Below are 25349 nucleotides of genomic sequence, written 5' to 3' on the forward strand. Positions count from 1 at the left end.
TAGGAGACTCAATTATTGTTAGATATCACATGATAACTATAAGCCATCCACTTGTTCAAATGATACATTATGGGCAAGATTCAGGTATAAGATTGGCTGGGGAAGAAAAGAGAAATTTATAGGAGAACACCAGAATCAGTACAGCTTTTTGTACCAATCAGAAGAAAACCTTGTTTGTTTCATAAATGTTGCAAATTTCCTATTTGTTTTTCTTGAACACACAACAGAATTGTATGTCGTTGTATTAACTACATGCTGACTCCATGGCAGTTTATTTTTAAATTTTTCTCTCTGACAATTATTTTTTAGAGGACTTCAGACTTCAACTATGATCCTTTGTTGCTTTGGTTCATTAGTTTACAAGTTAACCTGGAATTATATTTGAGGGTGAGATTGAAACTGAGAGCTCACTATGTGATAGTTCAATCATGACATCCTTCTTCCAGAAAAGTTGAAACACATGACTGATTAACAGAACACCTAGGATAGTGAAAATTCCATACAAGGGTAATTTATGTTGTGGAGCCTAATGGTATTTGTAGAGGTTGTTTTACCGTGTCTACAGTATTCCGAAAAATGCAATTTGCATGAGACTTAAGTGCTCAGAATCAAGCAAAACAATACATGGTCTACAATTCAAAAATTGCTCCTAGTAAACAGAGTGAACAAACATAATATCACACTCCATTGGAGAGTCGAGCCTCATGGCATACCTTGGTCGAGGCCTGCGCGGTTGAGCAATATCAGATATCCTTCCTCTCCGATGGCGGGACAAGCTCCTTCTCCTTCGTCCTTCCTCTCCAGCGGCACACTGGCGTGGGAATGAAGGGGGCGGGGCGGGGAAATGAAGGGGCCGGGGATTGAGCAGGGGAACAAATTGCTGACGGTGGATTGATCAGGGCGGTTGTTTGCAGCATGTACGGAGCTCATGTTTGCACCTTCGCGGCGGGGTATTGAGCTCGGAGCGAATTGTGCGCGGGCGTGCGGGCGGAATGCGACATTTGCTGCTTTCGCGGAGCGGTCGCGACTGGGTTGGCGGCGGTCGCGGCTAGCAGGCGTAGGGAGGCGCAGCGTGCGGGAGGTTTGCAGTGTGCGTGCGGTTAGCGGCGGGGTTAGCGGCGAGGTCAGCGGCTGGCAGGCGGGCGTAGGGAGGCGCAGCATGCGGGTGGTTTGCAGCAGTGGGGCAGGATCTGGTGGGAGCCGCGGCTACCTGCTCGAGCGTGGGGCAGGGGCACGGTGTTGGGCGACATCAGCAAGGACGGAGCCACGCGAGATGGGCATGGGGGGGTGGACGCTGACGTTGCTAAATTAATAGAGTAGTATAGACGTAATAGGTTTAAAGTTATCTTTTATATATGAGTTTTTAATTCCACGCTACTGTGAAAATAATTCCTCATTACCAACATGGACCATACGAAAAGCGAAAACATTGTCTCCGACCAACATTCATAATTTAAAATATGCATCAGACGTACTGGCTCCGTGCATACGAAACGAATTGGGTTCTACCAGAAGACAAGTCGGTGGTGAACGTCAGAAGCCACGAGAGGCTATATAACACGAGCCCCCACCACTTCATTCACCACTTCCACCATCGCTAAGCAGCCAGAAAAATGGACCCATTTCTCGAGTACAATCGTCTCATGCGCATGGCTCAACACATGGATGTTGACGACGAGGAGCTTGAGGTAGCCACCATTCACTACTTAAAGAGACGTCAGGTACGCAACAACCGTCAACATGGTGGTTCCGTTGCTTTGGCTGAGTTCGGATCCCGCGAGACCATTTAGGTGTTCGCTCGAGGATTCTAGCGGGCTACTTTGGAGCTCATCCGGTGTAAAACCATTTAGGGCCTCTTCGTTTTGGCTAAGAACGGCGAGGAACAGGAACAAAACCACGTGGATCGACCTGGTTTGGAATTCTTCCCCACCCATGGTAGAAGATGTGTTCGATTAACCCACTCGAGGATTCATCCCCGGTCGATTCCCGGCTTCTACCATGTCCCTGGCCCGGGAAGCAGCCCCATCCGAAAGGCGTGGAAAGAATCCACAGAGCACGACGCCGAGCGAGCATCGGTGACAACGCAAGGCGGCGTGATGGCGGGGCTGCGCACGAGCGGCGACGGCAGGGTTGCGCACGAGCGGATATGGGGGCTGCAGCACAGATCTAGCCCTCCCTCGCTCGCACTCCGTTCCGCATGACTCCGTCGCCTCCAGCCTCCCCTCCGATTCCGTGAGTCTCCCTTGCCTCCGGCCAAATCCAACAGCGACAGCGACCTGGTGGTCCCATTCGCATCCGACGGCTGTCTTCTCACTGGTAGTCGTCACCCTCCTCTACCTTCTCCTTTTTCTTATGTGCCAGTTCTAGGGTTCTTGATTTGTGTCAGTAACGGTGATCTTTGATGAGTGACAGCAACCAAATCCAACAACCTTTTATATGCATCTGCTATTGCCTGTGGTGTGAGGAACGACGAACTCCTGATGTCACTCTGATTTCATACTTTGATGAATACTCGATGATAGATAGTTTATGGTTATTAGTAAACAATACAGTAGATGCAGAAGAATGATATACTGGCAAGTTCTTGGTAGTATCAAAGATGAACCTTAACCTATTACATTTGGGGTGGTTGGAAATCAGTAAAGTTTGCTCTGATTATTTATACATCGGTTTCAAAAATCAAGTAACAATAGGATATAATGGACAAGAATTTTCAAGGTTTTCTTAACAACCATTTTGAAAAATGGCAAGGGGTTCTTTGGATCTAAATACAAAAGATTCAAGTTCTTTTTAGTTCCCAAGTCAGTTTGCATCCAATATATTTCCCGTCACATGGACTTTACATGTCGTATTTCTTGGCCAACTTCAGTTAGATTGACCAGTGAGGATACCTTAGTTGTGTTTCTTGGTGGATGGAGAGTACCTCACAACCAGATGTAAATTGTTTTTTTTCAAATTCTTTTGTTGATTTTAAACTTGTGTGTGCCAACCTTATCTACCTATGATGCTTTAGTTGCATTAAGAACCTGTTGTAACCGGTTTATATTTTCTAAACATGAATTATCCATCTTATGATGGAGCCAAACTAGACTTCCTATTAGCTAATATGTTTAAAGTGTTAGTACACATTTTTGTTTCCCTGTCATATATGTATATGTTTATCTGGTCACAAGTCACAACGACTTCATCGTTGCAGTCCTTTACCGGAAGAGGCGTGACTGCATAAGGTCATGTACGATTTCTCAAAATTACCGAATTGAAGTTTCAGAAAATTTATGCCATATAGTTTCTTGGTATTTATGTTGCTTTTGTCAGCATAACTTAGTTCTTTTATATGATTGTTGGTATTATTCAAAATAATTTTCTGTCAACATAACTTGGTTCCTTTATATGATTGTCGTCAACCCAAAGCGCTAGTGAGTTCTGTTGGTGGAGAATCTGATCATTGTCCCCCATGTATATTTGCAGGCTTTACATCATCAAGGCACTTCTACTGTTACTATATAAAGTTCTAAACTTGAAGCCTTGGTCAACTTGGTGCTAAGTTGTAATCATGGCCTGGAACTGTGAGCTGTGAGTGATGTCTGTATTTTGATTCATGGTCAATACTTGTTGTGATGAGGACATGTAAAAGCTGGTACTAGTTTGCTAGGAGGAAAAGTGCAAAGCAAGTATGGGAGTTGGACAAGCTGACTGCAAGCACTAACTCTGCTTTGTTATTTTGTTTTCATCTATTTAAATCATGTGCAAACTGCATAAGTAATAACACGTCTATTGGCTAGATTGGCACCCATGCAGAAGTGCAGAACTGAAGGTTTCAATTAATCATGTAGTGCTTGACAGGTTGAAAATTTTGATTTCCATTTAATTATGTGGGCTGAAAAACATCCAATTTGCTTTGTATGGTATATGAGTTATTTGAAGTTTGAACTTGTCCAATTGTATTATATAAGTTGCTTTGCAACACGCAGCTGCTACCTAGGGCTAACCGAACAAAAAACAGGGAATTAAATCATCCAGGGAAGGAGTGCTAGCAGCGGATCCATTGAATCCTCTTGTGGATTAACTAGGTGGATGCCCGTGCGTTGCAACGGGAAGATACAATATCACGATAACTCATGTACAAATGTGTTATAATATTATATAAAAATGTTACAAATGTGTTATAATGTTTAGGAAAGAAAACAAACCCACAACCTGTGCATTCACTGGGACCTGAAAACATTAGGTGGACTAACCTCTCCACAGGACGAAAAGGCAATAGAGTTGCAATTGCAAGCACACAAAAAAGTGGCCTGCACAAGAAAGTGTATATCATGGCAGATGTTCTTCGGACTTGGAAAATAATACACGAGAAAAAGAGGACATGGAAAATATGTAGTTCTACATGCCTATTGTTGATGCACCATCGGTATTGCACGAATCAACTTGTCTTACAATTTCTAATAATAGTCAAATATGTCGACAACCGTACATTAATCTAATCTTTTTTAGCGATACTGATAAGTCGTTGTTGTATGTTTGGAGGGATAGCATAGCGGCATGAATTCTCCTCGTAACTTAATAGATCAATTACAAAGTTCCTTCGAAGAATATTTGTATCCTACACACAAAGACATAAGAGAACAAAACGTCAAATTTATATTATGTAACTGAAATGTATGTTTGAACATGAACCAAACGTACTCCACTCACCCTATTAAATTCCATTCCTCTACCAGTCCCCCACATGACCATAGCTTGTAGAACGAAGTAGCTTGTATTAGCCCTACAGAATAATGTTTGGCCAACTATATTATATACAATGGTTATCATAGAAAAAATTTAAACTGTTGAGAACATGTTATTGAGAAAATACCCTTTTAAGTCCAATGGAAGACCAGACCGAATTGTATGTTCCCACTTAAAAATATCATCTGCCCATCCAGAACGTTTCTTATTGTAGGCAATCTTATATTTCTTGGAGGCCATGATAATTGCTTCTGCAAACCTCTTGTATGGCATGTGTTTACACCAATCTTGAGTGGGTGTAAAGTCTATAAAAGTTACGTGCTTTTTACCATGATCGATTATGAAAAGTGTGTAGCATCTGTTGAATTTCCATGGCATAAGAACCTACAAAATACCAGTCATTAGGATTGCAACGAAGTGCCTTTTATAAATACATTCGAAATGAACACATACTTACATATTTACAACCAGTGATATAATAGTTCAATGAAGGCCAACAGTCGAGTGTTTTGGCTAACTCTTCTACTGTAGGATCCTGATGGTACTTTGGAAGTTTACCAAAACCAACCATTCTCTAGATAAATATATATACATGTCCACATGAGGATTATATGTATAGATACAATATATTACTACATTATTGATTGGAAACAAACTTACCAGAAGCGCATGTCCATATAATGTTTTTTATCCTTTATCATTTCATCTTTCGACATATGTGACTCTTTAATGGCCAACAATCGAACAGCCATGTCAAAACATTTTAGAGTCATATCTAGATTTACCCTTAATACGTTCTGCAGGTCTTTGACAGATATTTCTATCTTAAAAGGGTTGAAACTTCGCACCCATGTCATCCTGTAATACAACATGACAAAAGTATATATCAAAACTTTACGTAGTTGGTACATATAAAATAGATAAAACAATGAGCACTTACTCTAATGTCGTATCATCTTGGATTGTCATGATGTAATCACATAGAACATCTATTAAATCGGCTTTGGTCACTGGCATGTCCTTTGTGGAAAGGCCACTCAGTAAGAACTCATTAGTGCACTCATCGGTCGGGATTTTTATAGGAGTTCTTTTGTCCCAATCATGAACAAACCACCTTTCTAAGTCTGCTTGAGTGATGGGGCCATCATCATCTTCCATCAATACTTTGTTTTCTTCAGATACACAAAGTAGTTTCCTCTTCTTAGGATTTGTGGGACTATCTAATATCTGAACATCAGAGGAGCATCCAGCATCGACTTCTTTGTCATACTTGTATAACAGACACCCCTTTCTCTTGTTTATATCTGAAGATAGTAATATAGCAGCCAATTTTTTCCTAAAGTGTGACATGTCGTCCTGCAAATAAGAAACAATTTATTTAGCAATTATATGTATCAATTGGATTGACATAATAATAACAGAAGACAGCAAACAGATATTCATGTTATAGCCACATGTAATGTATTGTTAAAAAAGAGACCCATCAGAAAGTGCAAACTGCCAACAAGAAAATCTGTGCATGTGATAAATATGCAGATTGCAGTTATGTTCACAGTGTATGCAAAGCAAAACGACTGAACCAATCATAAAAAATCGTCGGTCGTACAACAAACAACAAAAGCGAGCACGACTTGGAACAGTAGGGATGCAAACAAGTCTGTAGCCTGAAAGAAAGCTCTACCACAATTCACGGCGTCCATGATGCACGCATAATGTCATAGTAGTAATAATATATCTGGGTAAAATTATCAGATAGTTCATCCCCTGTCCAGTATTCGATATAGTTTAATAGAAAGAGGCCACACGAGGAGCTACATGAACCAGATGATAAAATGTCAAGATTAACAGCAATGAATATTAATAGCAACACATAAGAATATATGGTGTACCTATCTGTTTGCTTTGCATATTCCATTTCTATTTCTCTAAGTGGCCAAGAAGCAACTCGGAGGTCTGGCCACCTATGATCTTTTAACTCCTTACGCTGAGATACCATATCAATTTGTCTTTGGAGTCCTTTTATCTTTATTATTATTATAAAAACATAGAATTAGAAGTTGAGATTTTAAGTTAATAAGGGATTCGTAATTGTTGAGTTTGTATAAACTCACAGTGTCAATGAGGTCATTGCGACCGGATGATGTACCAAGTGAGTCGAGCACTTGTATCTCCATATTTCTTGCATTGATCACGGCAAGATACCAGTGCATTTCTCAGATATTTATTGGAATAAACACCTACAAGTCAATTATAAATTTTGCATAATAATACATGTAAACACTAACCATGTAGATTGCAATCTCGTATTTACCATGTCATGGTCTAGATAAAGTAAAACCCTTCTTTCAGCGCTAGATATTTGTGCCATGTCTTTACTTGGATATAACTCATCTGTTTTAGTTTCAACATCACCGTCTCGCTTTAGAAAGTTGAACTGAAAAGCATTTTCTATGTGTACATGACCTCCAGATCGGCATTTTAGATGCTCTTGAGCTTTTATTAAATTTATGTAACAGTCTATCACCTGCAAGTATGTAAGTTATGGTTTAAAATTCCAGGGTGAGTATCTTGGAAGTGTGGTGCTCCTAGCTAGTTGAATTATCATGAATTACCTCATCACCTAGATATGCGTCCGGTTGAAATAGGCATTCCATCCACTTCTTTTCCACAAAAGCATCATCAATAAGCATGACTTCTACCCTTGGTTCACAAGGGATTTCTTTAATCCAATTGATGAGTGCAAGATCACCCTGCGTGCAAATATAATCTACGAACGAAACAGTCATGAGATCAAACATAAATCACTTACAATAAAAACAATACAAATTGATGCATACAGTAGTATGGAAGTTATCATACCTTTCGGAACTATTGTAGTAGTCACTGATTTTTTTTTGGCTTGTTATGAGACAAGGACATTAGTAGAGATTCATCTATAGATAATGTATTATCTCTTTGGATGATTGTAAGTGCAACATTATCCTCTTTAGATTCCATCCACAGGAGACAAAAACCTATAATCATTGTTACTATGTATTATTTGATACACGATTCAAATGTTTCTACTATAACCAGCTAAACAATTTTACATGCATTAGTGATAACATAATAATGAAAAATTAATATTGCAAATAAAATGATATAAAATATGATGTTCTATATGGCAAGAGGGTACCAAAAAGGCCAAGTTTTATAGGACAACGATTAAACCTGCTATGTTGTATGGTACAGGAGGTTGGCCTACAAAAAGCTGACTTGTTCAATTGATAGGTGTTCCAGAATCGAATAGCCTCAGGAGATCAGAGTACTGGCCATGGACATCACCTGTTCAGAAGAAAATATGTGAGATTGATATTCATCAGGAAGCTCCGCTAAAGGAATTTCAGGGTAACTCATACTCAGATTAACCAGAATCACTGCATATATCATTACAGGTACTCAAATACTGTTGAGATTCTTTTTAATTGACAATTTATTAATTGAATGATTTACTTTTATGTAGCATGAAAGAAAGTATTATCATTTTTTGTATGACCGACACAACAGTGGAGCACGAGTTCATCAAATACAATAATGCCACAGCATGAAAACCTGTCAACACGACGATCAAATTATGCCCTGTCAATAGATATTAATAACAATCAAGTTCAGCCTTATTATAGGACTTAAAAACACACGGTTTAGGTTTTAAGTGAAAACCACAGACAAAAAGGTCGTCACATTGGAAGGTTTGCCAGCCAGGCTGGAGATGATCTGGGGGCCTGGTCGGCCTGGTGTCTCCGACCAGGCCATTGCATTGGCAAGCAATGCGGCTCTGGGAAGAGGAAGAGAAGACGAACAAAAGATGGGGTGACCCAGCCCAGCGTGTGACGTCTTCAAGATCTACAGACTACAAGACAGCCTGGGAGGAGTTCACTTCAACATTCTGACAAAATGTGATCTTGATATTGCATCTCATCATACAAGTGCAGTGATCATTTAGCATTGATACCTCAAGAGTTAGCATGAGTAGTTGAGGGAGGATACACGCAAAATATATAATAGGACCATCCGATCGATTATAAAAAAATCAGTGGCTTCCTTTCGGCAAATACAATCAGAGGGTCTCTATTCCAAGTATGCCTGATAATCACTACAAACGGGAAACAGCAACCAACATATGCACACCCATATTTCAGCCCTCAACCGGTTCTTGAAGATCGGGTTTAGGACATGAGCAAGACCCCCAAAAGGCAAAAGACCAAACGGCGCGATACCCCGTTGACCTCCCCAAGACGTCGTCTTGGGTGCTAGCGGCACGAAGAAACTACTCAGGAGCCACGGGAGAAGGGGGGCAAATACCGCAGATTTTGATGGGCGCCTCGAGCTCCAGCAGGTTGGGCTGGTGCAGGAAGATCTCCTTGGCGGCAGCGCATAGCTGCTTGATCTCCGACTCCGACAACTGCGCGTTCTTCCCAGGCTTGATATTCTTCACCTCCAGTAGCCGACGTATGACGTCGTCAAGCAAGGCCGGATCCATCATGTTGAGGAGCTCTTCAACACTCACACCACTCTTGTCGAAACTTCTCGACAACAGTTAAAAGGGAGGGAAACGAAATCTTTACAAAGAAAAAAAGCGCAAGCACGGATCGAAGAAATACCGGCTGCTCTACGTGTGGGATGGACCAGAGGGGGGAGGGATTCGGTCTGTGATCGGCGGTGCCTTGGTGATACAGAGATGCTACCTTTTTGCCTAGTCCTAGTTCAGTTAGCTTCAGTTCAGTTATATTCAGTTATTCCCTAGTCCTAGTTCAGTTAGCTTCAGTTAGTCCCTGGTCAGTAATTTCTGAAGTAGCAAGTTTCTGAAAATGCAGTTCCTGTATGTTTCTGAAAACCGAGCAGACAGAACCGAGCAGTCCAATTCTGAAAATGCAGTTCCTGTATTCCTCTTTCCTACATTTCAAACACACCCTGAGAGTAGGGTCCATGTTCTACATGGTAGCATTTCTTCTCTTTTTGAAGATAGATTACACGTTTAACACTTTCCTGAATACCTCATAACTTAATTCAGGTAAATTACTGCTATGTAGTAATTATTTGATTTTTTCTTTACTCTTCAAGGACCGAGCAACTGAAATCTTCAAGAAAAGTATTCAGTTGCTAGCCTATAAACTGCAGAGTGACGGCATGCCATGCATTTACTCAGTTGCTAGCTTATAAAATTATTCAGTTGCTAGCTTATAAACTGCAGAGTGACGGCATGCCATGCAACTGAAATCTTCAAGAAAATTATTCAGTTGCTAGCTTATAAAATTATTCAAGAAAAAATTGCAGAGGCGTTTCTTTGCATTTGAAGTTCTTGCCCACTGTAGAGTGACGGCATGCCATGCATTTACTGAAATATGAATTAAATGGTCTGTACGCTCGTTCAGGGATATCCTGGTGATATGCATGCATTGCAGTTTGTGGAGCCAACCGCCCAGATTGACCATCAGAATGGCGATGAGGGTCAGTCGTCAATACCAGTGTGGGATTTTCTTTGAGCTGCCTGCCTCTAGCACTTTGGCACTTTGCCATCCCCCCCTCCACGCGAGAGGCCGCGTTTCACCATAGAGGCGGAAGCAGTGGTCGATCGTCGGTGCAAGGCTCCCTGCCTTCTTCCTCTAACGGTAGATGTGGATGCGAGCGAAACCCATGCTAACGACCGATTGGATCGGAGTGGAGCGATCATCCGCCTGCTCCTCATTCAGCCAAAACAGTTTGACCTCATTCAGAAGACAAAACCAAGTTCTGAGACTTGTACAAAACCTTTTGAGCCAAAACAGTTTGCCCCCCTGATCCTGGTTGAGTTCTCATTAAAGAATGAGAAAGATGAGTACAGAATGGATTTTGATTGTACTGAAAGTTGTGACAGGGGAGAAGAACAGCCTAAACTTAAAGGTATTTGTAAACCTCAATACTTAAGTTGACAATCATGCACGATGGTCCTGACTATTTTATTATTATTTGTAGAAAACTGCTGATGACATACATTAGAGTGTGTGCAGTACTTGGGGCAAGATATTATCGTGTACCTTGGAAGTCTATCTCTGATCTTCCAGCTCCACCACATACATGTCTTAGAAGGATGGCACTACTATTGAAAACAAACGGAAAGATAAGAGGAGCTGTCATGTGTTTATGTAACCTTCTTGGGGAACGGTATATTAGATATCTTGAAAAGGAAAGGAGTTTGAAAAGGAGAAGATTGTTTCCCCAGATTTCAAACAGAAGTCAAGAAAACAGTTTGGATTCGGTTGAGGTTAAGACAAAGGCAAAGTCCACAAGCAAAGTTGCTGGACAACAAGAGCTTGGTCCATCCATAACACCATTAGGGATTCGGTTGGAGGTTAAATCAATATACTTCTTGTTTTTATGATAACTGTGTTCTGATTTTCTTGAATTCTAGTTGTTCCTACAAAATCATAACCTTGTTTTGGTGCAGTATATGATATGTGAAGCATCAAAGAAGTCATCTCAGTTTGTTGATTTCCTTGTGCATAATAGTGGGAAGAAAATAATGGTGTAAATACATGATGACCTGAAATTTATGTTTGGCTACTTATTCTTAGTTCTATGTAGCATTGTGCTAACTTTTGAATCTTCATATCGTGATAAATTGCAGATATTTTGCGACATGTGCTTGTGTAGATTATTGGGCTGTTGTTCTTCCACTAATTAACTCGCTTAAAGGTTCTCCAATAATTGCTTCCCATGGGAAGATGAAACAGGTTGGTAGAGCAAAGCACCTTTTTCACGCCACACGTGCTCTGCCTCGTCGTTGACGTCACCCTCGACGTGAGCTCGTGCGGCGTGCGCGGGGGGGGGGGTCTGCGAGCGCAATGTGCTCGAGCTATTGGCTGACAAGAGAAACCTGTCTTGTTCCATATAGGCGGACGACAGACGAGGTGTACACGCAGGGTGTCGCTGCTGCCCGAGGATGAGGACGCGGAGAAGCGGGCGCAGGCGCGGGTCCGGGAGGACGAGGACGCGGATCGCCGCGACGGTGAGGACGGCGCCGCCATGAGGCCGCTCGCACGAATGCGCACATGTTCTGCAAGATGCTCACGACATCCGATACCAGCACACACATCTTTAGAAATATAGTGTTCACATACAGTGTTGGCCGAGTTCACAGACATTATACCAACAGAAATAAATTCACAGTCCAGCTACGGCGTAAGGACCTCCTTATAGACAATATTCTTTGTGTATGTTACGCCATTTATTGTTGACTTCTTTTCCACCCCCTTCTTCATTTTATCATCAGTGACTGGAATTACAAGTACCTTCACATTCAATCGAGTTGTGGCCCTTGAGAGAGCAACATATAGCTGGCCATGAGAGAATACTGGTTCGGGCAAGTACACAGCAACATTAGGAATCGTCTGTCCCTGAGACTTGTTAACAGTCATGGCGAAACTTAGTCTTACCGGAAACTGCTTCCTTTTAAAATGGAAAGGGAACATCTCGTCATCAGAAGGGCACAGGGGTATACGAGGCAAGAAAACCCGCATTCCAGCATGCTGACCAAGGACAATTTCAGCATCGATACTATTTTTTTGGAAACCACGTACCACCAATCGTGTACCGTTGCAAAGTCCGTTAGCAGGGTCTATATTCCTAAGCAACATGATTGGGCACCCAATTTTGAGCTTCAGAACATGCGGGGGTAGTCCATTAGGAGTCAGCATGTTTAGGAATTCCGATGGATAATAGTTATTAGGATCGTCCACCGCGGTGGCAAAGCTATGGTACATCATCTGCTCCCGTTGGAAACGATCGATCATCCTCATATTTATCATATCAACCCAGTCGTTCCAAGTAGTCAATATTGCTCTTGAAGTGATGTAGCTTGTATTAGACATGTTTTCGTTTAGACTGGGGTAAATGTCATCTATCAATCTGTCAAGGTCGCGGTCATCACCGGTATATGGCACACATACCTCATCTGGAAGACGAACATCACCATCGTTGTTCACTTCCTCAGTTCCACCACCGACACGCAACAAATATTCTGCAAACCATGGGTCGCTCTTTGCTCTCATGTTGCGAACAAGCTTTAGGTGGCACATTGATTCCCATAGGTAAGAACTCCGTAGAGAGGCAACAACTATCTGAGCCCTTGACCCTTTACGTACAACAGGGAGTACTTGTCTGAAATCTCCCCCAAACACAATAGTCTTCCCACCAAAGGGCAGATCAGGGCGTCCCATGATATCACGCATGATGTTGTCCAACGCTTCAATTGATTGTCTCTTAGCCATTGATGCCTCGTCTCAAATAATGAGCGACGCTTTCTGTAGCAACTTTGATGTCCCACTTTGTTTCGTGAAGGTACATATAGCACCATCATCAATAGTAAGTGGTATCTTGAAGCGTGAATGGGCAGTTCTCCCACCAGGCATTATGGAAGCCGCAACCCCAGATGTAGCTGTTGCAACTGCAATCTTGTCCTGACTACGTAGCACCGCAAGCAATGCCTTATACAGATAAGTCTTTCCAGTACCACCAGGCCCATCCACAAAGAACACACCGCCATTACTGGTGTCAACAACAGATAAGATCTTTTCATAGGCAGACTTCTGCTCCTCATTTAGGGTTTCTTGCAAAGCAACATCTTCTGCCGTCGCCTCGATAATTTCCTCCTCGTAAATCTCTCTATCAATACCTTGTGAATCGTCATATCTATCGATGATAGCAGGTAGAGGGAATGTCTTTATGTCTTTACCCATTGACTGCAGCATGTTTCTAATGTCAATCAGGACCATCTGCTGCAAATGGGTTTTGCTTTGAGTAATACGATGATAATCCTCGGACATTGTGTCAAGGTGTCTCTGCCACAATTCGGCCACATCATTCGGCTCGCAGAAAACCAGTATCATTGCAAACAACCTCCGTAGCGCTGATGGCATTTGGTAAAGAGCAGCTTCATTGAGACACTCATCTATTGTGTTGTCTGCTTCAAGTAATCCCCTTCTTTGTGCTGCCTCACGAAACGATGGTAGTGTGTCACCGTCTACTGTCCTTAGATCCTCATAGGAGGTAGCACCAGTAACATGATTTAGGAGGAGCCGAAGATAGAAGCGCTCCCCCTCAGATGGTAGAGCAGAGACGATTCTACCGACTTGTCCACCCGTATTCTGTTTCCTCCTTTGCCACACTTTGCCCTGCTGCCAAGTGTACCACTCAGGGAAGTCACGATACAGGATGCCCCGAGCCTCCTCGTACAGCTTATTCGCCTCAAAATATGCTATAATCATTGACCTATCAGCACCTGGACGGTTGACGACTCGCTCGACCATTTGTCGCTCGTGAAACGTCACCATGTGCATGTTTGGAAGATGGAGTTGCAGCTGCATCACAGATGGAGAGTTCTGACTAAGCTCAAATCCATATATCCTCCACAAGGCTTTCGGAGGAGTCACCCACCTTGCATCTCTATACTGATGGATCTCATCTACATCACCATTTTCCTTACTCGCATCTCTCATAACAACAGACGCACGATCATGGCCTTTGTATATGTACTTGAACAGGTACTTAACAGCCTTGATGCTCCCACACGCCTCAACATTGATGTGACAGTTGAAGAGCCGAAGGAGGTAAGGGTTGTAAGGGACAACCCATCTATTGTCCAATTCACATCCTCGAACCTTTTCCTTACGCCCATCGTCACAACGTCTGTAATTAGGATATGAATCCTTCCCTTGCATGGTTGCCTCATGGAAATGCCGGGGGTATTGATTCTTGCACGATGCACGACCCTTAGTGCATGGGCAGTTAGGGTTTAGCGACCCGCACGGGCCATGCATCATATGCTTGATAACCATCTTTCGCAGTTCAGGGTACTTGTTGGACGAGATCTCAGCTGAGATCAAAAGGTCATACTGTTCAGGGCACGTGAGCTTGTACTTCCTTTGCATGATGAGTAGAAAATTGGCATGTGGCAAACCTCGTTTCTAAAATTCCACGACGTAGACGTAGGCTCGGACTTTACCGAGTATATCCTGTTTAGTCAACCTATGCTTTAGCTCCTGTAGTTTCGCATGAAAGACACGCACTACAAGATCAGGACGATCTTGCGGTGTCTGTCCAGGTAGAAGCTCTCTCCCTATCTCATCCCAGTTAGGGTTACATGTCATGGTAAGAAAGATGTCTGGTTTACCAAACTTCCGCACCAAAGCCATAGCATCCATATATCGACGTCTCATGTCACGAGGACCGCCAATAAACGACGGTGACAACACAGTTCGCTTTCCAACCTTCTCTCCTCTAACATCTCCATCTATCATGCTATCCACCAAGCCCTGGTATAGGTCTGCCCTTAACCGATCCTGGTTCTTACGTATGAAATCTAAACGGGAGCTCTCAATCTTAATGTATGTGTCGACCGCGAACTGCTGGAAAAGTCGTTTACCATGAAGTATCGGATTGAATACCCCTGGACGTATCTGAAATTTGTAGCAGTAGTAATCACGCACGGACACACATAGATGGGTAGGAGGTTCTGCATACGCAAGAATCGATTATGTAGTGATGTCGAAAACATATTTAATAATGTGAACAACTTAGAAATTACAAAGAAACAACTAACCCGCATCTTCATCATTTCCATTACTTGCCCTATGCGTCGCCCGGTATGCATCCACTTCATCCATGGATACACCAACCTTTGGGATATTTGCATGCCATCCAAGCTCACCTCTAGGGAAGAACAGTGGATATGATAGCGCATCGTAGCATCCATGGTATGAGCGGATGCCGTGGCTTGACCTATCCTTCCCATGTAGCATAACACTCTTGCTGAACTGGCCTCGCCGTTCGCTCCCCTCGATCCAGACAGCGGCCACCTCCGAAGTGAGAGGTGTGTTATATGTCTTCTGGTTCAACGTCTGGTCAAGGTTCAATGCGATGTGATAGTCAGCAAGGTTCTCAACATGACCCATGCTCCTAAGGTGCTCAGAGTACGGATTTCCACGAAGTATGCCAACTATTTGTTTAATAACCTCTTGGTCTTTCTGAATCTGATCTTCACGACACTTACGGTATCGATGCTCGAGACTGGGATCATCATCGTAAAAGTAAAGCTCCAGGTGTTTATGCTCTGCCCCACATTCACTACCGAATGACTTGATATTATGGTACATCATGCCTTGTGCACGGAATGTGTATATACCAGAATCCCTCATATTAGTTGTCATACTGTCGAGGCAACAGTACAGGGAAGTGAAAGAAAAATGCCCATTAAAAAACCTGATGTTATCACGAAAGTGCCTAGCATCAGAGTCTGCACTATCCCACAACCTCCTGAGCTGGGGAGGGGTCTCTAGTGGGGCTAGCTCAACCTTCCCACCTCGACAGCAAAACCCAGGCGGCTCATACTCAAACTTCTTCGCAGTGCAATAACCACAGTCGGGAACGTGCTTCAGCATATGTGTTTCTTCAGGGATGTTACTGTAGACCTTGTCGTACGGGTCAGGCACATCAGTGACAACAGATTGATCTTGAGTACCATCTATCTCGAAGTCCTCGTTAGTGTACTCATCTGATATTTTTTTGGAAAAGAACGATTAAGACATTTGAATTTAGATACGCATTGGTATTGTAATAGAAATTGACATAAGTACAATTACCAGCGAATAGATATCCCTCGTTCTCATCATTATCCTCTCCGAATATGACACCCTCATCATCGTCATCAACTGGATCGTGAAAATACAATCCAAGTAAAAGACATGGCATTCAGGGTTGAGAAAATATATAACCTCAATAAAGATTTTTAACAATTACCATTGGAAATGAACCTTGGGATCGACTGGCTTTGCTCCAACCCACTTCTTTGTTCGACCATGTTTGCACTCCCATTTGTTGCCACGATCACACTTTGGCGTGTATTCCTATATTGTACTGATGGAAACACGCGTTTAGTCGGACTACATTTTATCGTCGTCATGCAAGATCCATTTACAATTGGTTAGTATAATTACCAGTGTTGTTGATCTCTATAGTTGAACCGGGTTGTGTCGAATCATCCATTTGTCCGACGTCACTGATAGTATCCTCAGTCAAAGTAGCCACGTTACGTGCAATGTTTGCTTCAAATTTCTTGTTTTGACGGGCTAAGATAGCTTGTCTTTCACCAGGCAGAACATGATGTTTACGTCTTAGTGGCTCAGTAGACATATCGGGTGAACCGACATCCTCAGTTTGTGTTGAAGCTGGCATGAAAGGTGTACTGTTGTATTCAGGGATAACCCAGTCGCATGCATTATCAGAGGATGAATCAGGTTCCGATACATCTGCTATAGAGTGTACAACCTCAGAGGTATATGTTGGGACCTCCATGGCGATGGACCCCTGATTCAAAGTGCTAGCTTCAGTGCTCTACGTTTTCTTATGTACTCTAACTTTCCCTCTTTCCGCCTTGGTGTCTGATTATACAACCTAAGCTGTTCATTTTGGTCACCTATAAAATATGAACACAATTACTTTCCAATTGTAGGTTTATGCGTAGATTTATTAATTAAAATTGGACATTTTTCATCACCTCCTGACACAGTGGGTATCACATTGTATCCCTTGTTTCGTTGACGTGCTTCACGACGCTTCCTATTCTTCTCTTTTTTTTGTTCAACGGACATCGCTGCATATCTTTCCCTATCCCTTTTTCTCTTACGCTCCTTAGCATCGAGCATTGGTCCGAGCAATTCATTTTGATCACCTATAATGTAAGTTTGTGTGTTAGTGTTCCCTACTTACTATGTTTCGACGATGTATGGTCAGTTTGTGTATTGACCTTTACCTCTAATGATATTGCTAGAGATGTCTGTGAGTGGTTTGCGACCGGCATTATGTCCCATCTGATCTATAACAAGAACAGTACTCGAGAAAACATGAGCATAAAAATAATATGCTGCAAGAACTAAGGGTGAAATGATATGACTGCAATAAACCAAGCGAATAGAAGATCAAAAAAGATGCCCTTGGTAATAGAGGTTATAGAAACAAGCATCATAACCGAGAGTAAAGAGATAAGACCTAGAGAGAGGTGATAAGAGAACGATGTTGGTGTCTGTATAAGATAGTGTATTATATTCCAAGTTTGAACTGCATAGATGGATATGGGTGACGCGCTAAGTAATTGTTTTCATAACTCTGGTGATGTGGAATATCTTCCTGGAGCATGCCTAGCTCCTATAGATGGGCTTCGGTATACCGAATGTACATTAAAATTGTTCCGGATTTGATATGTATATTTGACGTAATTTCACGAGCGAAGTTACGATTTTAATGTAAAAAAATGACACAACATTAAACCAATATAGTGTTGTAAATGGAAAACATACGGGCTAAACGATTTGATGTTCCACTTATGCATTGATATGTCCCAGTAGAACAAAATGTTTTACAAATATTGACACATGTAAGTTGCATCAATAACAGTACATGTATTCCATCATAAAATTCAGATTTGCAAAAGTTACAGACTCTATCTACGCCTTTGGTCGTCAAGATATCTAACGGCAAACTGACGATCGTTCCGCGCCACCAAAGCCTTTTGAATTGCTGCAATGAGTGCAACATTTAATCACATGTATACTCAGTTCACAATATAATGAAAACAAGTACATAATTTTGATGTAGGTAATCTTAGAAAATACTTACGTTCAAAATAATGGGTGTTGTGATGGAACGGTTTGAAGTGTATTGTTGTATGGTCAGTTGATTCGAGACACTCTAGAATAGCATATTTAATATTCAATATGAATCATTATAAAAGAAAAAATAGTGAATAATGTGTTAGCAAGGCGTAAACATATGTTGTACCTTGTTTTCTGAACCGCCGAAACATGGTCCCAATTATGATGCTATAATTCTCATTAGCCAACGCCCAGCGGAGTGCATTTTTGTTTAGTAAATCGCCCCAAACTTTAATGGTATGTAAAGACCACCTTGTGCCATTGATTTTGTGAAGAATCTATTAGTACTAATAGATTTAACATCATATTGGTAATATATTAATGGAATATACCTAGCATCCATTATAACAATCTTCCTGAATGTACCCCACATTGTGCGATGCATTGTATCCAAGTGGACTACAATAGCCATAATGTCTACAAAAAGCACAATTAAATATGGATTAATACTCAATTTTGTGTAAAGGAATTTTTAATAGATTTAGTAGATCGATATATGCTTACCAACTAAAGTCATGTTTGGCAGCTCGGCAATATCATCAAGGTTCAAGAATATATGTTTTGGAAATGGCGGCATTTGAACCGGGACAGTGTATGGCTCTACGACAGTTTGTTGGGTGAAATACAACTCCATGGTACCATTTAGATGTCGAAAATTAAATGCACCCGGATTAAGACCAAACCATACGTTGTGCATCTTGTAGACATGCTTTTCATGGAGCAAACTGTTGAAGTATTTGACTATCTCATACCGAGTTGCAATGGCCTCGATCTTGGCTCCCTAATTTGATTTCAGCACAAAATAGATTGTGGTACGAACATTATATATAGTTATCTAAATGAAACCTAAAGAGGGGTTGTCTTACATTGATGTCAGACAGAATGTAATGTTGCCTGTCACGATAACGTGGTTCAATCGGGAATTTAACTTCAACTCGAGTGACAATACTATACTTCCGTTGTACCCCATAAAAATCTTCATCGCTATAGTCGTCGAACAACCTGAAGCTATATTAAACATGCGACTAAATAACGTTCATATAAATTTGATAGCAAAATCGTGTGTTAACTATTGTTTATAATATAACTTACATAGGCATCCTGTTTTTCTTGTCCAATGCAACTCTTTCACGGTTCAATACGGCTGGCTCCATCAAAACCTTTCATCATTTGAAAATATTTTAAACTAAATTGTAAAATGCTCTAATGCATTGATATAGCACGACGTATGAGCAGTGTGGGTTGGTTGGTTGAGCACTTATTTTAGACTATAGGTGTGAATGTGATTAAAGCTTGTAGTTCACGAGTCTGCAAATCATGCATAGGTGGATGGCATGCAGAAGATGAAGGCCAGGAAGGAGAGCGGCGGGCTGGTGGACCTCGTCAATGACATTTCGGCCAAGTCAGGTATATATTACAGATCCGATCCGATTACCCAGGCACTCAAATTAAATGCATCGCATGCAGAGGCTAATGCAATGCATCGCATGCAGAGGAGAGCCTAGGGGTTAGCAACCAAAACATGCCCAGTAGGGCGCTGACGTTCAGTCAGCTGGGCGCCGCGACGGACGGGTTCAGCTCGCAGAACCTGCTCGGAGAAGGCGACTTCGGACGGGTGTACAAAGGGCTCCTCAAGGACACCGAAGAGGTTATCGCCGTGAAGCATCTGAACAGGGACGGTCTCCAGGGCAACGACGAGTTCCTCGTCGAGGTGCTGATGCTCAGCCTCCTGCACCACCCGAACCTCGTCAAGCTGCTGGGCTACAGCACCGACTCCAACCAGCGTCCATGTGCCTGCAGGAGGACGCTGCCAGCCGGCCGGGGATCAGCGACGTCGTCGCGACGCTCTCCTTCCCCGCCGACCCGCAATACTACCATCCCGAAGGCACGAGAGCTGAGCACAAGAGCACGCATAGTGGGACAGACAATGATAGCAGTCCTCCTAGGGCTGAAATGGTCAGGGCAGACGACGACATGAAACATAGATGACCGTAGAGGGGGAGCAAATTAACGGGAAACATGGCAAAGGGAGGATTTGCATAGCTGTCTGTCTGCTCTCTTCAATCGTCCTTTCGTAAAAGGTACACCACGTATGCAGGATGTAACATCATTCAAGGAGTTATTGACCGATGCTGATGTTCAGCAGCAATGCAGCATGAACACAGGAAGTATGTGAGAAAGAGAATTGTGAACAGATGCAACTCACCGTACACAAAGCATACTATTAGCTAAGCCTTACCACTATCATTAGATAAATAGCATCAACCTCTATATACAAGAAGTATGCATATAAACTTTACACTACCCCAATAAATACCCAAAATACACACAAGTTTGGAATATTATACTATAGAAAAGCCAAAGTAACCAATAATTAGGAACACAGGGAGTAGATAATAACGTAAATAACAAAAATCACCTCCCATGGTGCAAGATAGATACAGTGGTTTTACATGTTATAGTAGTAAGAAAAATCATTTTAAGAAAAGATGGAATCCAAAATAAAATTAACAATAGCATAATATTGTGTGAACTACGAGCACTTTAATGCTTACAAATTTATAAATTAGTGAATAGTGAACAAATCAATATATTATGTATTCCGATTAATGAAAGCACTAAAAAATCAAGCAGTAAAATTAAACAAAGCCAACCAGCAGACAACTTGATACCTTCACCGTAAGGGGACACACGAGTGGTGATGTGGAGAACCTTAGTACGGATCCTGTCAGGTCCCTTAACCCTCAAATGCCTGTCCTTGGTTCCCTTTACCAAATCCGCACAATCTGAAATGTACCAGAAATCGCACAAACTTGTCAATTCAATAATTCATTGAAAATAACTCTGCAACGACAGTCCAATACTCTGGTGTAGCTTGCATCATAGCCAATGAACAAATGCAGAATAATCAGACCAATAGTTTTAGTGATTGAAACTGAATATATGAAGCCCAACGACAGTCCAATACTCTGGTTGCAAACATCATGATATAGTTAACTGAACTAATTTAGGCTAAATTTAAAATCATGATATAGACTAATATCTGATGGTATTAATTTCTGCTGCAAACATCATGATACAGTTAACTGAATTAATAAATAAATCTGGCGGCTTATCCCCTTCTAGAGCAAAAAAGCAGAAAAGGAAAATTTTGCTGCTGTTATGGTGCCATAAAAATTCACATGATCCAACAATAGGGAAGGCCATAATACAGGTTATCTTCTTCCAGAATATGTGATGATTTTTTTTGTAGCCTTTGCGAAGTACTACATGAATTAGAAGTTGCAGCTTATATGAGAAGTTGCAGCTTATCACAATATATGACACAAATCATGAATCTATGACTTTGCATGAGATGGTTAGTGGCGGTGATCCTGGTGGCATAACAATGGTTCCAGAAGGGAGCTACATGATGCATTGTGGTAACAAACGTCTTCCAGAAACCTTTCAAGAAGGAAGCTAGTAGCTCAAAGCCGCCTGTGAAGAAGAAGCTGAAGAGTGGGCCAGATGAAGGTTCTAAAAAAATAAGGTAGAGAAGAAGACAGATCCCAATGCTACTAAGAGAACTATAGCTCCATTCATGTACTTCTCAAAGGCTGAGCGAGCTGTAAGTTAGTTATAACCCTGAATTTCAGAAGGCCATATTGAGAAAACTGAATATGATTAGTTGGAGAAGCTTTTCATCTATCATTTATCCAGCTTCTGGTTTGTGTTTCTTTCAGAATCAGAACCCAACAACTTGGAATTTCACTTTCCATTTGGTTATAGCTCTTCTACTTTCTCTACTCGATTGTATGCAGAACACGCTAGGTTGCAACAGAATGCATGGTTTTTTTGTTAGTCTAGATGAGGCACTTAGCCTAGAATTTTGCAGATCAAACAAACAATAGTCATACAGGTCACGAAGTTAAAAGTGACTTCCCCATTGCAGAATATCAAGAGCAGCAATATAGAACTGGCGATCACAGAGATTGCAAAGAAGCTCGGAAATAGGTGGCAAAAGATGACAGGTACCAGAATATGATGAAACAAATAGAAGTGAATCTGAATCAAGACTATAGCTTAACCATAAAAACTACATTCGACCATGGTAATAGCACACAGATTAATGAAACAGTCCAAATCATTGGAATTTTGCTACGCGTTTGATTTTGTTTCAAAATATTGTAAAATGAAATAAAGGGAAAATAGACAAAATAGCAGGTAAAAATATTTCAATTAATTGGAAGTATCTATATAGAATGAGAGCTTGATAAGTTGACCTACCAGCTCCATTACTCACTCGAATAAATGTAAACTGAAATGTTGCTGCTTATAAGAACAGAAAAGAGAACCTAATGTACATAACTGACTAATCCAGCTCTAACATACTACTTAGAGTGCATTGTCTTCCACACAGTAACTTCCTGGTGATCATGCATGTTTGCTTAGAGAAAAAAACAGACTTGGAGAGCATCTGTTATAACCATTTCTGCCCATATAAATTTTGTAGCGGATAGACAACCATATGTGGAGCAAAACCAGGTCGACAAGCAACGCTATGCAGAAGAGTATGCAGCCTACCGTGGTGCAGCCGCTCAACAATGATTACTAAGCAATACTCAACAAGTTACATGTTAGAGTGCTCCAAAGTTGGCTACAGAACACTGAAAGAAAGTTTTAGTTTGCTGCATAAGCGCCATTGAGCAGTACCTAGGCAAAAAGAATGTAGGTAGTGACTAAGAAATCATGCAAATTTCATCTAGAAACCATGGTTTGGTGAGACCCCACGCAGATGTCACGCTCTCTGTGCATGGCTTTTGCAAATGATCACGTTTACTTATGAAACCGAGCAGTCCATGAAAAATAAAAAAAGATAAATACACCATTTATACAGGTGGCCACGTACTACGACAAGCCTCTTAGGCGACCGATGACCAGGAGCAAAGGGTTGCAGCTAGTATCGAGATCAGACTCCGTGTGGCCTCCCTCCTGGAACTATTCCATTCATGTACGTACGATCATCATACAAACAAAGAAGATTTTGTTCATCTCTTATTCAATCTGACTGTTCCAACACAATTAGGCAAAATCTTATTCAATATGAGAGCAAGTTAAATTGAACAGCTAGCTGCTGGGACAATGGCCTGTTACTTCCCTTTGTTGCAATGCGGTGGGCTAGGGATGCGGTTTGGCTCCAAAAACAATATCCACTACTCAATGCAACTATCCTGGCATAGTAGCATCATTGACATTGGAAAGCAAAATTGTGTCATTGTGTTATGTTCATAATGTTTATGAGCTGATGGTTATGTTTACAGGTGTCCATTGTCGAGTCAAATCATATTCTTAATGAAGTGAAGTGAATACCCACATCCTTCCTTCCCACAATGATCTCACCCCAATAACTACAATAGTTGGTTGCAGAGGTAGCAATTGGAATTGGTCAGACCATTATTGCCCAAACAGTCTTCTGAGGATTATATATGGGTGGCATGATATATTTTGTGAATAGCATAACTTGGGCTTGCAATTTGACTGTTGAGTCAATTACCTTCAAGTTACCAAGTTGTGGGGATTCGATTGTTGCTCTGTTATCAGCTCACAGGGGTGACTATGCTGAAATCATTAAAGTTCCTATGACATTCACTACCTAATGGCATTTGTAAAATGTGTTTTACCGTGTCTACATAATCCGAAAATGCAATCCACATGAGACTTAAGTGCTCAGAATCAAGCAAAACAATACACAGTCTACAATTAAAATCAAAACCTCGTAGCGAACTGAGTATAAACAAACATAATAATACCAGACTTCATTGGAGAGTGGATCATACCTTCGTCGAGCCCTGCGCGGTTGAGCAATAGCAGATATCGTTCCTATATCCGGTGGCGGGGCAAGCTCCTTCTCCTTTGTCCTTCCTTTCAGGCGGTGCGGGGCAACAAACTGGGCGGGGCGGGGATTGATCAGGGGAACAAAGGTGCTCAGAGCCGCTATTTGACGATGGATTGACGATGGCGGTGTTTTGCGGTTAGGTCGAGGCCGGGACGCGCGGGGTTTTGAGCTTGGGGCGAAGCGCGGGTGTTGGTGGCGGTTGCTGAGAGGTGGCGGCATGCCGTGGGGTGTGCGGGCGGGATTCGCGGCGGGGGATTGTTTCGTGCGGGCGCTTGGCGTGCGCATGGTTGCGGGATTTGCGGTTTCAGAGTGCTGCGCGCGATTCACGGATGGGGAGGAGTACGGCGGGGGATTGCTTGGCGCGGGCGTGCATCGCGGCTGGAGAAGCGGCGGCAGGCGAGCAGGAGATGCCGCGGGCGTGGGGGAGATGCAGCGGAGTTCGGCGGGGAAGCGTCGTGCGGCGGGGAAGCGGAGTTGCGGCTGGTCGTGCGGCCGTTGCGGGCGCGAGCGCGCGGTTGTTTCGCGGCGGCGGGTGAGGGCTCGTGGGCGCGCGGTGGACGACGGCTGTTGCGGGGGCGCGGCTGTTTCGCGGCGGCGGTTGGGGTAGCGTGGGCGCGCGGCGGACGCGAGGCGGTTGGGAGCCCGTGGGCGCGCGACGGGCGTTGCGGGCGTGCGCGTGCTGGTACGAGCGGGGGCAGTCTACAATGCCCCCTTAATGGTTAGTAGAGATTCCACCTAGGAAATTAAGGGCCTGTTTGGTTCAGCTTTTTTCTGACCAGCTTTTCTGAGAATCTGTCTGTGGGGAGAATCTGGCTGTGTAGAGAATCTGAGTATCATTAGGATTACGTGCGGAGGAAGATAAAGGTGTTCATAGGACTCAGGATCTAGAAAGTGACGGATTTCTACTATTGCAACGACTCAACCGATTATGTGTTTATGTTGTTTTTGAATGGTTTTTAGTCAAACGAATTTTATAGAAGCTGACTAGAAAGCTGAACGTTTGACAGTCTACAGCAGCTTTT

At 42.3% G+C, this 25349-nt stretch overlaps 1 protein-coding gene and 1 long non-coding RNA gene across 2 annotated transcripts; both read right to left on the reverse strand.

Annotated features, from left to right (window-relative positions):
* Window positions 1–7990: 7990 nt before the first annotated feature.
* Window positions 7991–9361, reverse strand: LOC103645410 (serine/threonine-protein phosphatase PP1-like). Its single transcript, XM_008668466.2, has 2 exons — window positions 9073–9361; window positions 7991–8055 (listed from the first exon to the last, which is right to left on the reverse strand). The coding sequence occupies exons 1-2, from the start codon at window positions 9251–9253 to the stop codon at window positions 7991–7993; spliced, it is 246 nt and encodes an 81-aa protein (XP_008666688.1). The 5' UTR covers window positions 9254–9361.
* Window positions 9362–18131: 8770 nt separating this feature from the next.
* Window positions 18132–18670, reverse strand: LOC103645409 (uncharacterized). Its single transcript, XR_002749747.2, has 3 exons — window positions 18580–18670; window positions 18418–18489; window positions 18132–18318 (listed from the first exon to the last, which is right to left on the reverse strand). It is a non-coding gene; the product is annotated as an uncharacterized lncRNA (long non-coding RNA).
* Between the last annotated feature and the right edge of the window lie 6679 nt (window positions 18671–25349).

The sequence above is a fragment of the Zea mays genome, chromosome 1 (genome assembly GCF_902167145.1).
Source record: "Zea mays cultivar B73 chromosome 1, Zm-B73-REFERENCE-NAM-5.0, whole genome shotgun sequence".
In the NCBI taxonomy this organism is placed as follows: Eukaryota; Viridiplantae; Streptophyta; class Magnoliopsida; order Poales; family Poaceae; genus Zea; species Zea mays.